The 15,045-nt window shown below is 37.9% G+C and overlaps 1 protein-coding gene across 2 annotated transcripts in view; it reads right to left on the reverse strand.

The window, feature by feature from the left end:
• LOC142615868 (uncharacterized) overlaps positions 1 to 14,377 on the reverse strand; it is a 38,622-nt gene extending 24,245 nt beyond the window's left edge. The window contains exons 1-3 of one of the 2 annotated variants that reach the window (XM_075788782.1): positions 14,167 to 14,377; positions 13,314 to 13,386; positions 12,736 to 12,779 (exon numbers count right to left, since the gene is read on the reverse strand). In XM_075788782.1, the coding sequence (XP_075644897.1) occupies positions 12,736 to 12,779; positions 13,314 to 13,386; positions 14,167 to 14,288 (239 nt within the window). In that variant the 5' untranslated portion in view covers positions 14,289 to 14,377. The remainder of the gene's footprint in view (positions 1 to 12,735; positions 12,780 to 13,313; positions 13,387 to 14,166) is intronic. The other variant, XM_075788781.1, reaches the window with a different exon arrangement.
• Positions 14,378 to 15,045: the final 668 nt, after the last annotated feature.

Here is a 15,045-nt window from a genome sequence, read left to right on the forward strand (position 1 = left end):
CAATCATTGCATGGTTAGAGACTCTAGAATCCTAAGATGGCAAAGGCCAAAAATAAGTGTCCATGGAAGTCAATTAGATATTTAATATCACATATTATGTTTTACTTGGTTTCTTCAAGGGCATTTTCAGAATCATGTAATTGTTGTAATAGGTCATAATTAAGGGACTTTGCTTTTATTTTATTATTGATTTTGAATAGGTACAAATAATTTCATTTAGCAAAGAAGGAATCAAATATGGGAAACTAGTGGAGTATAAAAGTTGTATACCCAAGGTTCTTTACGGCAAAATAGAAATACAATTAATCAATAAAATCAAGTATCGTGGGTGATCTACTAGCATCCAAGGACAACCAAGATTTGAATCTCTCATATATAATACATTTTGTTTTTATAAGTAAGATAATTCACGTTCCCAAGGACAACCAATAGAATAATGGTCCAACAAACTAAGAATTGAATCTTTCAGAGATAATTCATGTTCTTCAATCGTCTTCCATATTAAATTCTTTTGAATACTTTCGCACATCCTTTTTAACCACTCCCTAACAACTTTAATAGAAAGAAATAATGAAGGTATCTGACTGGATACCTTATCTCAATGCATGTTCTTTTTAACCACACCCTAAAACCTCTGGTAGAAAGCTATATTGAAGGTATCTGACTTGCTACATTATCCCAATGCATGTGCTTTACAACTACAAGAACTTCCTCTTTATCAAACCATCTCTCAGGCCACTCTTTATCTTCCCCTAATGTTACAAACTCAATACCATCAACCTTCGAACTCAATTCAACTGATTCCTTGTACAAATTCTTAATATCAGTTAATGATGCCATCTTGGACATCATTTCTTCCAAAACAATATTCCATCCACTTCAAAATTCTCAATAATGTTCAAATGGCCATGGGAATTTGCCAACTTGTTAAAGAACTTTGTATTCCCATCCCCTTTCTAAAGCATATTGCCCCACATTTTTGTCTTTATTCAGTTTCCTCCAAAAAAAAGGAAATTTTTTTCTAACTCAATCTTCAATTTGTCTCTACTCCTCTCTTCCATTCTTAAGCCATCTTCCTCCACAAGATAAAGACAATCTAACTAGCCATTAGATACCCCACCAACCCCACTTGTTTATCTTTTTGTTATTTTCGCTAGATACCTCATCGATTATCCCCCCACTTCTTCTAAGCCTTAAAAGTTTGTTTCTTCTTTCTCTCTCAACTTAGATCTGCTTCTTCTCTCTTTTGTTAGGCTTGATTGCCTTGGTCGGCATGCTTGTGCCTGCTCAGATGGTGTCTCCATTGCATCCCTCTCCTCAACTAATTTCTTTTTTTCTTTATCTTACACTCCCATCATTCAAATCAGTAGCAAACGACGGTCATGGCTTCTGCATTTTGATGTTTTAAGCAAAACACTCCATAACCAGTCGAACTGTCCTGATCCACGGTTCCTCCAGTCAAACCATCCAGTTCCAGTTAAACTTACTTTTGTGGTTTTCTAAAACAATCAGATCAAGTTAGTGTCCGATTCTTGATCAAACCGGCCGGTTCAATCCGGTTTTTAAAAACCATGGTATTAAGACTGCTAAACTACCAAAATACACTTAAAATTTCACAGGGATTGCAAAAATAAAATGTTGCCCATAAATTCAAATTTGACCATATTAAAAATGAAAAAATAAAATAAAAAAACCTTAAAACATACATAACTAAACCTTTAAAACCACATAACTTGTACTTCAATTTGACTTAACACATGGGCCCCATAAAATAAATCTTCAACAGGCAAATTTGTGAAGTAGTAAAAAGTTAATTTTCCATCGCTACATCATTCTTCCCCTGGTTAGAAATATTTGTGAAGTGGTAAAAAGTTAATTTTCCATCTTTGCATAATTCTTCCCCCCCAGTTAGAAACACATCCACCTAGAGTTTTATAGTGATAGTTGACAGATTAGTCACCCTTACTGCCACTCTACAGAACCGTACATGAGATTTTCACCTTATACAGCTCCTCATTCAATTCTTTCGAAGTCGTTGGATCCTTTTCCTTATTCCATCTACTAGACTTGTGACTTGATCTCCCTACGGCGCCACACAGGGAGAAGAAGCCACAGGATTCACGGTTTATCAGCAAGACTGAACCTCTTGATGTGCAGAGAGTATAAGAACCGTTGAACTTGAAAGTTGCACCAACTCTTCAAACGCCTTTAAAAGTATTTAAGATAACAAATTTTTCTTTCCCACCATATCAGTAAGTTCGTTTGGAATGTAACCAACTTGACTTTTCCACGATCAACCTTATGCTCAACTTGCTCCCTTGCAGTCTCCATTATCCTAGTAATGCATTCTTCTAGCTATTCTTGAAATTGGAAGTGTGACTTGCAAGAATGGATTTTTGCTCTTTGATGTAACACCTTGATGCATTGAACTAACACTCAAGGTTGCTGCACAGCAAATTGGCAGGGCCATATCCATAAGATTTTGAATGGATAAAAGGTGCAATGTTTGCTAACAAGGGTGGGGATAAACTTGGCTCTAACTTAGAATATCTAAGCTCTTGATATATTAATTTTCTATTAGGTTATTTATCCAAAATAGCAACTACCAGCTTATCCAAAGCTTCTTGCATAGTAGACAAATCTTCTAACTTTGCTTCTATTGAAGACACCCTTTCGCACAATCGGTTCATATCCTTCGATGTTTCTTTGTACACTTGAGAATAAACCTTAAACTTGTACTCTAATTCTGCATTAGACACCATTATCTTTTTTTTTTTAATAGGTAAATAGAACTTTATTAAAAAACATAAAAAGAAGTACAAAAAACTGCTCCCCTGGTAACAAAAAACTAAATAAAATTACATAAATCTAAGAATTCCAAAAGGAAGGAATAGAATGATCATTCATAGTAGTCATCCAATCAAACAAAGAAAGTAAGAAGAATGGTTTCAACTCAAGTATGGAACATTCCTCCCCCTCGAAAGTTCAATGGTTCTGTTCTCTCCAAATAGTCCACATGATACACAACAGAATAGCCCCAAGTAACTGCTGTTCGATGCCAACCAACATCCCTGTTCCAACAAGCTAGCAATTCCACCACTCGTTTAGGCATTACCAAGAAACACCAAACATGCTAAACACAAGTGTCCATAGACTATATGCATAAGAACAGTGAAGGAGTAGATGATCCACTGATTCCCAACTATTCTTACACTCACAACACCAGTTAACAACACATACTTCTCTTCTTCAGGTTATCCAATGTAAGAATCCTCCCCATTGCGACTGTCCAAGTGAAAAAAGATACCTTAGAAGGAGCTTTCACCTTCCAAATACATTTCCAAGGGAAAGACCGACATCCTTTGGCCATTAGAACTTTAAAATAAGACTTAACTTTGGAAGAACCATTACTGGCAGGCAACCACACCATTATATCTTCCCCATTCAGACCAATATTAGTGGAATATAGAAAAGCAAAGAAAGATTGTAAGCTCTCCAATTCTCAATCTTGAATTGATCTAATATATCTCAGATGAGAAATTTTGTTTAACATTTGGTAGAAGAAGATTTCAGCAAATAACCTTTTTTTATAGGTAAAAATAATTTTATTGAGACAAGACTGCCTTATGAAAATAGACACAAATTAGCCTGAAGAATTACAAATGGAAAAATATCTACCTATGGATCGAGTATACGAAGGAATGAACAGATTTCAGCGACGAACTTGTGGCAGGATTTTGGCATACCCAATTGACATAGGAAAAAAACAGTTGTATTTGTCGTTGTGCGCTTGTGGTGGGTCTAGAGTTAGAAGAATTTGTGGATTTAGGTTTCAGAATTGTTGAAGAAAGTGTTATGGGGTTCTGACAAGAATCAAAAGGTGGTCTGATGAATTATTTTTATGGCTATTTGGTAAAAGAAAGAAAATGGGATTTTACGGTTTTGAAAGGTAAATAGAAAAGGCCTGATTTGGGGTTGAAAAGAAGGAGGAAAAGAAAGAATTTTATGGTGTTAGGGGTTGTACAAATAGTACCCATAAACAGTACTACAAGAAAGAGAATAAGAAAATAGAGAAGAGAAGAGAAATGAAGTAAATATCACACGAAGGCCAACATGCCTCAATGCTTAAAACACAATATGTTTATTAAACAATTATATCCATCTTTGAGTACATTGAATAGAATTATATATAAGGACTCTTTCTTAATACTAGTAGTATTAGGACTCTCATTTGACAAGTAAAATAAAAACCTAATAAAAGACAAACTTATACTGAGAAAATAAAATATAAGATGCTTAGGATCTCCTAGAAATTCTAAACTCAACTTAACTATCAAAATACCCTTAATTTGCAGGGATTACAAAAAATACAATTTTGCCCCTGAATTCAAAGTTGAACCATAACTTATTAAAAAAACCCAAATTAAAAAATTAAAAGAAAATTGTTTCAACCTTAACACACATAAACCTCCTTGGTTGCATTAGTTTCACCCTTATTTCCCACAACCCAGTAAAATATGCAGGTGATCCAACAATGGTTCTGGAAGTAGTCTTGGAATTACACCTTAATAATGCTCTTCCCATGGCACCTATGCTAAAAAGGTCAATATGTGAAAAAATCAGCTGCTCCTAACTATTACCCCTTGTACAAGAAACCCCTCCTGATAGAAAGTCCAACTGCTCAAATTTATTTATGAAATCTATACCTTGCTTGTCACAAGCTGTAACAGTTTTGTCTCACTTTGGGAAATCTCACTACATTAATTCACCCCCAAGAACTGTGCTGCATCCCATCACCTTCTAGCTATCTTCAACTCCTCCCTCCGATAGGCCAACCCTCTCTATATCACATTTGTGAATTGACACCATTATATGCACATTGGAATTTCTCCTCCACACCATGTCTATCCTAAATTAGTACGAAAGGTCCCCCATAAAGTAATTAATTCTCACAGCCCCACATTTATCCCACACTAGTAGAACACCCACTTGCAGTTCCAATAGCTTTCAAAGACAACCAACCTCTTTTGTAACTTTTTCCATCTTTGCCTTTTGCAAACATATCACATCTCCAATCCATTTCTGTAGCATGTTTTCATTCAATGATTTATTTGTAATATCATTGATAAATTGCTAGTAACCTGACGCTTTCTGAGGGTTCCCTCTCCTTTCTCCCTCTTTTTCGTCTAACATCTTGGTTAATGGATGATGCTAATTTTTTCAATTCTCTACTCCCTCTTAGATTTTTACCTTGGTTGTGACCCATTAGCAATTGTCTTCAAAAATTTCTCCTCAGATCCATTGATTGATACACTCAAAAGATGACTAAGTTGATCAACATGTCCTATAACCCACGTTGAAACTACCTTATCTTTGATACACCCTCTTCTAGCTTATTTAGTGATTGTACCACTACTGAAACATCTATTGCCAAAGGAGTACAAATCAGAGGACTAGAAATTAATCCTCCCATCATATACGCAATAGAGACCCGATTGGAACATATTGGTTGATATGCGAACTATAGTCACTCCCCAAATAACACTCCTTATGCCAATCGAACCCAAATCATTGGTCTAGACCCATTGTATCTTCTACTCCTATATCAGATCCCGACCCAAATCCTCCCTAACTTTTCTAGTGATGTTTCTTGGCTCAATCTTCTTTCAAGGTTCATACTAGCAAAAGCCCTCCAATATTAGCTTTTTGAAGTGCTCAAGGGTCAGCTGATGGGAAACAAATCAACTTTCCACCAACACCCACTCACTACTGGCAATTTCTTTCACCAGCATATGTTCCAATTTAGTAGCTGGTCCACATTGGTGTATTCATGGGCTAATATAAGAGCATCAAGAAGTACGTTTACCTTAGTGGTTAGCATGCAAGCCAATAACAAGGTTCAAAACCTAGCAATAAAAAATTCTTCATTTTTTTGAACAAAAAGGTTGGTCTGGACCGTTATTGAACTGTGACTGTTACTCACAGACCATGACTGAACTGTACCAGTTCTCACAAACTGTGACCAGTTCTTGCATACCAATCAGTTCATCTGTGGGTCATCTGGATCTTGAATTCTATTCAAAAATCCAGTTTTGTATGATTAAAAAAAAATGGTCCTTAAGTTGGTTCCCAAATAACCCAGTTGGACTGACGAGTTTGGTCCAGTTTTCAAAACAATGGACGGTATTATTGCAAGACCAAAGGCCAATAGCTTATCATGGTCAGGTGTTGAAGGGTAAGGCATTGCACTTGTCTACCTATGAAACAAAGCTGCTATCCTTAGTCAATGTAGTGGAAAGCGGAGGCCTTATTCACTAGGCAAGTCCTTCATCTTCCAATACTAACTAGCGAAACCTTAAAGCTATGTTTGGTAACTGTTTTGAGTTTCTATTTTCAAAAACTTTTCTTTAAGAACAAAAATAAAAATTGTTTGGTTAGTTGAAAGATAAAATAGTTTTCATAAAATATATATATATATATATATATATATATTTAGTAATTGATAATGAAAGAAAACATAACATTTTTTTTTCTTTTTTTCTTTTGAAAGTGCTCAAAAAAAAGGAAGAATTTGATTGAGTTGGTGCTTGATCTGGCTCCACCATCTATTTGCCCCATAGTCCATCTCTATTCCCTTGCTGATATTTCATTATTATTTCAGTATGGATTATGTAATATATGGAATTGAAAAGCTCCGTCCCCACCATTTCAACAAGTATCTAATCATTCTCCCACCATGACCAAATCAAATTTCCATGCTTTTTTTTTTTTTTTGATAAGTAAGAGATATATATATATATATACGAGCGGCTACTCTATGCCTGAAGAACATAGAGCAACCCAGAAAATACAAGAGGAAAAACAAAGAGAGACAAGAGAGAGAACCAAACAACTAAGAAATTACAAAAGGAAAAGGGAGCATAGAAAAGAAGGGAGGGAGTCACTAGACGTGAGTCCCCACGCCCGAGACCAATCAAAAAGAGTTCCACTAAAAGAAGCAAGCAACTGATCATTGGAGCAATCCAAATCCTCAAAAGTCCTCCGATTCCGCTCCTTCCAAATACACCAAAGGAGACACAACGGGACTAAATTCCAGATCTGAGATGAGTGCTTTCCCAGCCAATTCCACCAACCAAAGAGCAAGTCTGAAATCAATCTAGGCATAACCCAAGCCAGGCCGAAAGTTCCAAAGACAAAGCTCCATAATCGATAGGCCACCTCACAATGAAGGAGTAAGTGATCTACCGTCTCTCCACAATGACGACACATAATGCACCAATCCACAAAATTCAATCTCCTCAATCTCAGATTGTCTCCCGTTAGGATCTTATTCCAAGCTACACACCAAACGAAAAAAGAAACTCGCCTAGGGGCCTTTACTCTCCAAATCGCTTTCCAAGGGAAGATAGTTGAAGGGGAGTTTCTTAATTTGTAATAGTACGACCGGATATCAAAAGCCCCATTAGGCTTCAATTTCCATCTCATCCGGTCTCCAACATCCATAGGAGGGTTAAAGCACCCAAAATACGAAGAAATTGCAGCCCTTCATCCATCTCCCAATCATTAAAGAATCTGCTAAAACGAACATTCCAAGATCTTCTACCCTCCTTTGCCAATGCAAAGAAGCTTCAATAGAAGCCTCCTTATCAATGGCAATGCCATACAACCTTGGAAAAGCCAATTGAAAAGGTTGATCCCCGTACCACCCATCCTGCCAGAATCTCACCCTATTCCCCAATCCGGCCACAAACTGACAATTTCTGCTGAAATCCTCCCAACCCATGCGGATACTTCTCCACAAACCACACCCATGAGCTCCCCTACCCAGTTTTGAGGTCCATCCCCCCCAGTCTTCCCCGTATTTTGAGGCTACTACCCGCCTCCATAACCGACCCTCTTCCTTTCCAAACCGCCACAACCATTTCCCCAATAGAGCTCTATTAAAGGTAGTGAGTTTTCTTATCCCTAAGTCACCATTAGCTATAGGCGCACAAACTTTATCCCATCCTACCAAATGAATCTTGCTATCTCCCCATAGGAAATCCCTTTGCAACTTTTCAATTTTATTAGCCACAAGAGTAGGAATGGTGAATAACGATAGAAAGTAAGTCGGAAGACTAGAAAGCGTACTCTTGAGTAACATCAATCGACCCCCCTTAGACAGGTACAACTTCTTCCACCCAGATAATTTCCGCTTGAAATTTTCCAAAATTGTATTCCAAATTGAAAGGGAATTGTGAGAAGCCCCCAGCGGCATGCCAAGATACAACATAGGTAAAGATCCAACTTTGCAGCCCAAGATATCAGCCAGAGCATGCACATCACCAACCTCCCCTATAGGAACCATCTCGCTCTTATGCACATAAACCTTCAAACCTGTAACCGCCTGAAAGCTGAGGAGCAACAACCGAATATGGAGAATTTGCTCCACCTTAGCATCACAAAAAAGGATAGTATCATCTGCAAATAAAAGATGAGAAACACGTTCCCCACCATCCCTCCTACCCCCGAGATTAAAACCACGAATCAAGCCAGCTCCCTCCATTCTTCTCAACATCTTGCTAAACACCTCCATCAAGATCAAGAACAGCATAGGAGATAGCGGGTCTCCTTGTCGTAAACCCCTTGAGCTTGCCAAAAGAAATCGTTGGGACCCGTTAATCAAAACGAGAGAGCTTGACTGGATATACAAGAACGAATCCACTTACACCACTTCACTCCAAAACCCATCCTATTCGCAGATATAACAACACCTCCCAATTCACATGGTCGTAAGCTTTCTCCATGTCGAGCTTACAAATGACTCCGGAACCACTGCCTCTTCCCACGGCTGTCCACACACTCATTTGCAATGAGAACCGAGTCTAGGATTTGTCTCCCGCCCACAAAGCTATTCTGATTCTCAGAAATCAACTGATCTAAAACCACTCTCAAGCGATTAGCCAAGACCTTGGCCAAGATTTTATACACACTCCCCACCAAACTTATAGGTCGAAAATCTCTAATATTGGAGGCACCATTCTTTTTAGGAATTAAAGCAATGAAAGTCGCATTGAGGGATTTTTCAAAATTGCAATGGTGAAAAAACTCTTCAAAGACCGCTAGGACATCTTTCTCCACTACCTTCCAACAATTATGATAGAACGCCATAGTAAACCCATCCGGACCTGGGGCTTTGTCCCCTTCCAAATCCCTAACAACTTGAAGAATCTCCTCTCTCTCAAACTTCCTTTCAAGCCAAACCCTCTCCATATTCCCAATACGATCAAAATTCAAGCCCTCCACCAAAGGCCTCCACTCCTCAGTCTCCTTGTACAACTTTTTATAAAATTGTACAACTTGGTAAGTTACCTCGGAGGCCTCCTCAAAGACCACCCCATCTACCTCCAAGTTCCTTAAAAGATTAGACCTTCTATGGGAGTTAGCCATTTTGTGAAAGAACTTGGTGTTATTATCCCCTTCCTTGATACATAACATCCTAGATTTTTGTCTCCAGGAAATTTCTTCTAAGGATAGAAGATGCTCCACCTGGGACCGCAAACCAGCCCTATGAACATTCTCCCCATCGGATAGACCAGAATCCCCCTCCTTAGCGTCTAAGGTTGTCAACTCCTCCAGAAGTTGCTTCTTATGACGCGCTACATTACCAAACTCTTGACGATTCCATTGCACAATGTCCTGTTTCAGAGCCTTTAATTTTTTCGCAAGCACAAAACTAGGAGTGCCTACAAAGGAGTGACGATTCCACCATGTTTGAACTCTATCCACAAATCCCTCCGACTTCAGCCACATGTTCTCAAATCTGAATGGGCTTTTCCCCCTTGCCATTCCCCCTGCCTCCAAGAGAATAGGGCTGTGATCTGAGACAGTACGGGGTAAAATCCTTTGAGTAACATCTGGGAAATGATCCTCCCAATCTGGGGTGACCAAAGCTCTGTCAATCCTAGACATCAAAGGTTGATCGAAAACCATTTGGACCAAGTAAAGCTACCTCCTTCTAAAGGCAAATCAACCAAGTTAAGGTCCTCAACAAATTCAGAAAATATTTCCATAGCCGTGGTCAAACGAGTCTCGCCCCTCCGCTCGCTAGGAAAGCGGACTATATTAAAGTCCCCAAAGCAACACCACGGAATCCTCCGAACAACTGTTTGAACTCCCACTAACTCATCCCACATAAGACCCCTCACAACATTCTCATTTGGGCCATAAACACCTGAGCAAGCCCAAATAAACCCATCCCCCACCCCTTTCCACATTACTGACACTCAAAATATACCAACCATAACCTCCACCTTCATAAGCAAAATACCCCCAGCAGTCCTATCAGCCTCCAAGACAGCCCAATCCACATAAGGACAACCCCACAAACTACAAATCAGCTGTCTATTCATGCTAGCAATTTTTGTCTCTTGTAAACAGACAACATCACACTTCCACTCCCGCAACAAGTTCTTCACCACAAGACGTTTCCGAGGATCATTTAATCCTCTAACATTCTACGAAACCATTTTTATCTTCATAATCACTAAAAAAAGCCCCAACTACAGACACCATCAACAGACCACCCTCTAACTTCTGTCATAATTCACCGAAGAAATCAAGTTTTGCAGTTCCCTGCATCCCTTATTCTTGGACTTAGCCACCTTTTTGCTGCCCATTACTTTCCTGTGTAACACATTGGCTGCCTCCATCTCTGATTCAAGCCTCTGTAAGAGAGCTATGCATAATGTCTCATGTCTAGTCATCGATAACCCAACCAACTTACTAAAGCAGAATTACTGTGTTTCACCCACCTAGAAATATCTGTGTTGGTCTCAATACTTAAAACCTCATCGACCTCCTCAGGCTTGCCAAGGTTGTTGGCGCATTTGGATCAAGGATTTGCGAGAGGAAAGACAACCGACAAATTTGTTTCACCAACACCCGCATCAAAAAAGCTGGTTCCTCCACAATCCTAACCTCCCCAGGAAGGCGAGTTCCTTCCCATGAGAAAAATTGACCTCCTGACCCACTACCCCCAAGCCCCTTGGTCTAGCTCCCCTTGGTCTAGCTCGCACCAACTCCAGAATGAGGTCAGGGAGGAAAGGTCCTAACGACCGTGGCACTAAAATGAGAGTCAAAATCCTCTTACCTTCAGAGACCAACCCACCCAGCATCAAAGAGAGGCCCAAACTACTGTTCCGGTCAGCCACAAGCCTGCGAACCATCGTCGAAGAAGGCTCGGAGCACCCCGACACTCCTACCATCGAAACCACTTGAGACCCGCTACCACCCACCTCCTGTAGCGGCAACCCAGAGCCCATCGGAGGCACCGAGAAGCACAAACCACCAATAACGGCCTGATTTCGAGCCCTCGGTGACCTCACGGGGCTTCCGGCCACCCGTACTCCAAGGCCACAATTACGGGCTCGTGGACTTCTCTTCAATTTTCTCTCTTTGTGGAGTGCAGAGATAATAGAGAATAAAAGATTTAATTGGGTGTGAGAGAGAAAAAAAAATGAGTTGGGAACTGTGTTGTTACTGAAGTATTGGTTAAGTTGCACGGCACCCAGGATGAGGATGCTACTTAGAAATTCCTACACACTCTTCAATGACAATATCCTCACCTTGTGAGCAAGGTGCTTTAAGGGGAGGGTAGATGTAATGAACCTAAATGTTGTAACATTTACTTCCAGTTGTCAACTACTAATTGTTGGAATAGGTATCGCATGCAAGAACCGGGTTTTATTACAATTAGTTGGTTGGTGAGGTAGTTGGATGTTACATTAAATTAGTTACACTTACATACAATTAGAGCCAAAAACTCAAGAACTCGAGGCCAACCAACCTGTATAAATACTTGTCAATAGTGTTGAACAGGAATGAGAAATAAGTCATAGACTTCTCTTTCCTTCCACCTATTCTTTCTCTCATTCTCTTATGTCATTTTCTTTTCTTGGAGGGTGACTGTCTTGATTCAGTCAAATTACCACTAATTTCCCTAAGAATTAAACTCTACAAATTTTTCATTACAAGCTTCAAGTTAAAACCCTTTTATTTGTAGACTGGTTTTGTCATAAATTTATAAAATTATAGAAGATTTTAGAATTACTTAGAATATTTTCTTTCAAAGATATAAATAAGATTGCCAAAATTTGTGTGAACAACATTGTACCATGTTCAAGATTGAGTTTTCCCAAAATTTGGTTCCTAAGGTGGCATTGTATTATGAAAACTTTGGTATGTCCTAATCATTCTCCCAAGAATTGATGTAACTAAAATAATAGCGAGAGTGGACCCTAAAGAACACTGAATATAAGGCTGAAGACAATGGATTATGATAAAAGTTCTTCAGGATTTCAAAAATAAAAGTGCAGTAATTATTAATCTATGGGCTTAAAGTTTTGAGCAGTAAGACAGAGAGAGAAAGTAAGACATGAAATTCATAACCTATTTGAACCATGTATTAAAGAGAATATGATAATTAATAAGGAGCATCTAGACTCCACATCCATACCTAATCTCAGTCCCATATCTATAACTTGAAATTAGAATATGTACATTCATCCCTCGAAAGCTACTAGTCATAAAAAATTGTCACCTGACTTCCTGAATTAAGTTTATCTTAATTTTCACTACTCAATAATCCACCTTCAATTGAGAAAAGATCTCCAGTCCTTATTGCATCATAATAAGCTCATGTAAAGTATATCATGGTAATTGAACAATACAAAAGAGTGAGTACAGAGAACTTACTGTCTTATTCTTTGAAATTTTGAAGGGTGATGCGACAGTAAAGCCTAGAAAAGCAGAAAAAGATCATTATATGGAGAAACAAAAAGAACAATTAAGATAGAACATATCAATCATATATAGATGTCTCATAAAATAAAAATCATAACAGTAATAATGCAGTTTTAGCAAACATTAGGCCAGCATAGTGATCTTTAAGTGCCAAAAAAGATATGGAAGGGGAGGAATGGCCAAACTTTCATTGACAAGGAGTCTAATATTTTGGGGTTGAATTTTATAAGAACATTCAGTATTCCACATACATTGACCTCCAGATTTAATAGTATTTTTCTCCTATGATGGCTATCAGAAGATATAGAGAAAAAAAAAACAAAAAATCATAATAGATTAATAGATGAGTAATGCTACATGAATCAAACATCAAGCACATCTGCTTTAACATGGACAAGAAATCTTAGCCAACAAAATGCAGCTAAACAGGAGTTTGATTTCTTTTAAATTAAGTATGAAAATTATGCCTCCAGCCTCCAGGGATTCACTAGCAACAAGAAATTGCTAATCAAGAAGATAAGACAAAATACCTTGTGAGCAGGTGGAAGCTTTTTATAAGATCTCTCATATCTTTTGACATCCTCTTCTGCAGCATCTGGATAGCTGTATGAAAAGACCATGCAAGAAAGCCACTAGCATTAACACTAGGGAAAGAGGAATTAGATGCACCGTCTTAAACAGTAATGACAGCACACAGATTAAAAGCAAAGTTCAGCGATTAGAAACTAGATGGAGGAATTTTGACACAAATAAAAAAAATACAACATGTAACATACTTGCACATATAAGTTGAATGTAAATGATAAAGCAAAGCATCAATCCCAACATTATTACTTTGCAAATCATTATCGCGCTATAACATGAGCGGTCATAAAGTGATCGAAAAAACGCAAAATTTAGATGAAATACCAATACTAGACTAGACAAATATTTTCTTTTCCTATTAAGAAAATATATAGAGGTGAATTCACTTCCTCCACTTATATTATCCAGTTTTTTTGGTATTGAACCTTAGGACATTTCTTTGCAGAGAAGACACTAATTTTCTATGGAACAGACTCTGAACAACTTTGGTAATTGAGAAATACTCCTTACTTTGAAGCTATTTGGGGCTTAAATTAATTACTACAGCAATTATAATAATTTGAGGAAAAGCTCTTTTTAACTGTAATTTCCATACGATGAATCAGCCAGAAAAGACATTAATCAATTTAATTAGAGCTATGGATAATTCTATTAAAGCAGTAGTAGTAATTGCAATTAGAAGCACAGCACCCCCAGAGTAACAAAAATAATTAAATCGAGCATAGCTATAATTTCGTAACCAAAAATAATTAAGAAAGAAAAATGGAATTATTTTAAAAAAAGAAAAAGAAGAGGTACTTGAGGTAGGCGCTAATGATGCGGCGAAGGGATTTGACTTCGAGGGCTTCTTCAACCTTCCGACGACGACGTCGTTCCTCGTCTTCCTCTTCTTCCTGCTCATCTACTCGCCGCAATGACATTTCGATCAACACTTGTCTCTGTGCACTATACTAGAGTTTCAACTCTTAAAAACTGCTCAGTACTCTTATTATTATTAGTATCATTATTCTTGTATTATGTATGTATTTGTATAAAACTCAAAAAAAAAACCAGGCTTTTGGGCTTCGGTCTGGGGTGTGGGCCGTCTGGCTAGTGGCTACATTGCCTCATCTCCTCGATTCAAAGTTCAAAAAAAAAAAAAAAAAAAAAAACCCAGTTTTTTTTTGGTTAACCTGGTCCATCCGACGTCACCCCGACGTGGGGTCATGACATGAGTCTACAAATTATTATCAGGCGAAAATACAATTTTTATTCTTACATTTGGGTCAATTGCAGTTTTAGTTTCTACTTATTTGGAGAGCCTATATTAGTCCTTAAAAATAAAAAATCGTTCTCACCTTCATCTTTACCATTATCTCAGTAATGGAAATTATTACTTATGTGGCATATAGAGTGCACGATTAACATGTTAGATGTTGGTGTGATTAACAAAATAATAATAATAAATTTTATTTGGTATTTAAAAATGTCACATTAACCACCGCACACCCTTGATGCGATGGTCACTCTATAAATATAAGTGCTTGTGAGATGCAATGAGTAAGGGTTAGGGTCAGGGTTCAAGTCTCTAGAAGGGAGTTTCACGCACATATACACTTAAATTGAGCTAGAGTAGAAATTATATCTTGTATAAAAAAAAAATGTCACATTAACATTTTATTATTTTTTTAAAAACCA

Source organism: Castanea sativa, chromosome 11 (genome assembly GCF_040712315.1).
Source record: "Castanea sativa cultivar Marrone di Chiusa Pesio chromosome 11, ASM4071231v1".
In the NCBI taxonomy this organism is placed as follows: Eukaryota; Viridiplantae; Streptophyta; class Magnoliopsida; order Fagales; family Fagaceae; genus Castanea; species Castanea sativa.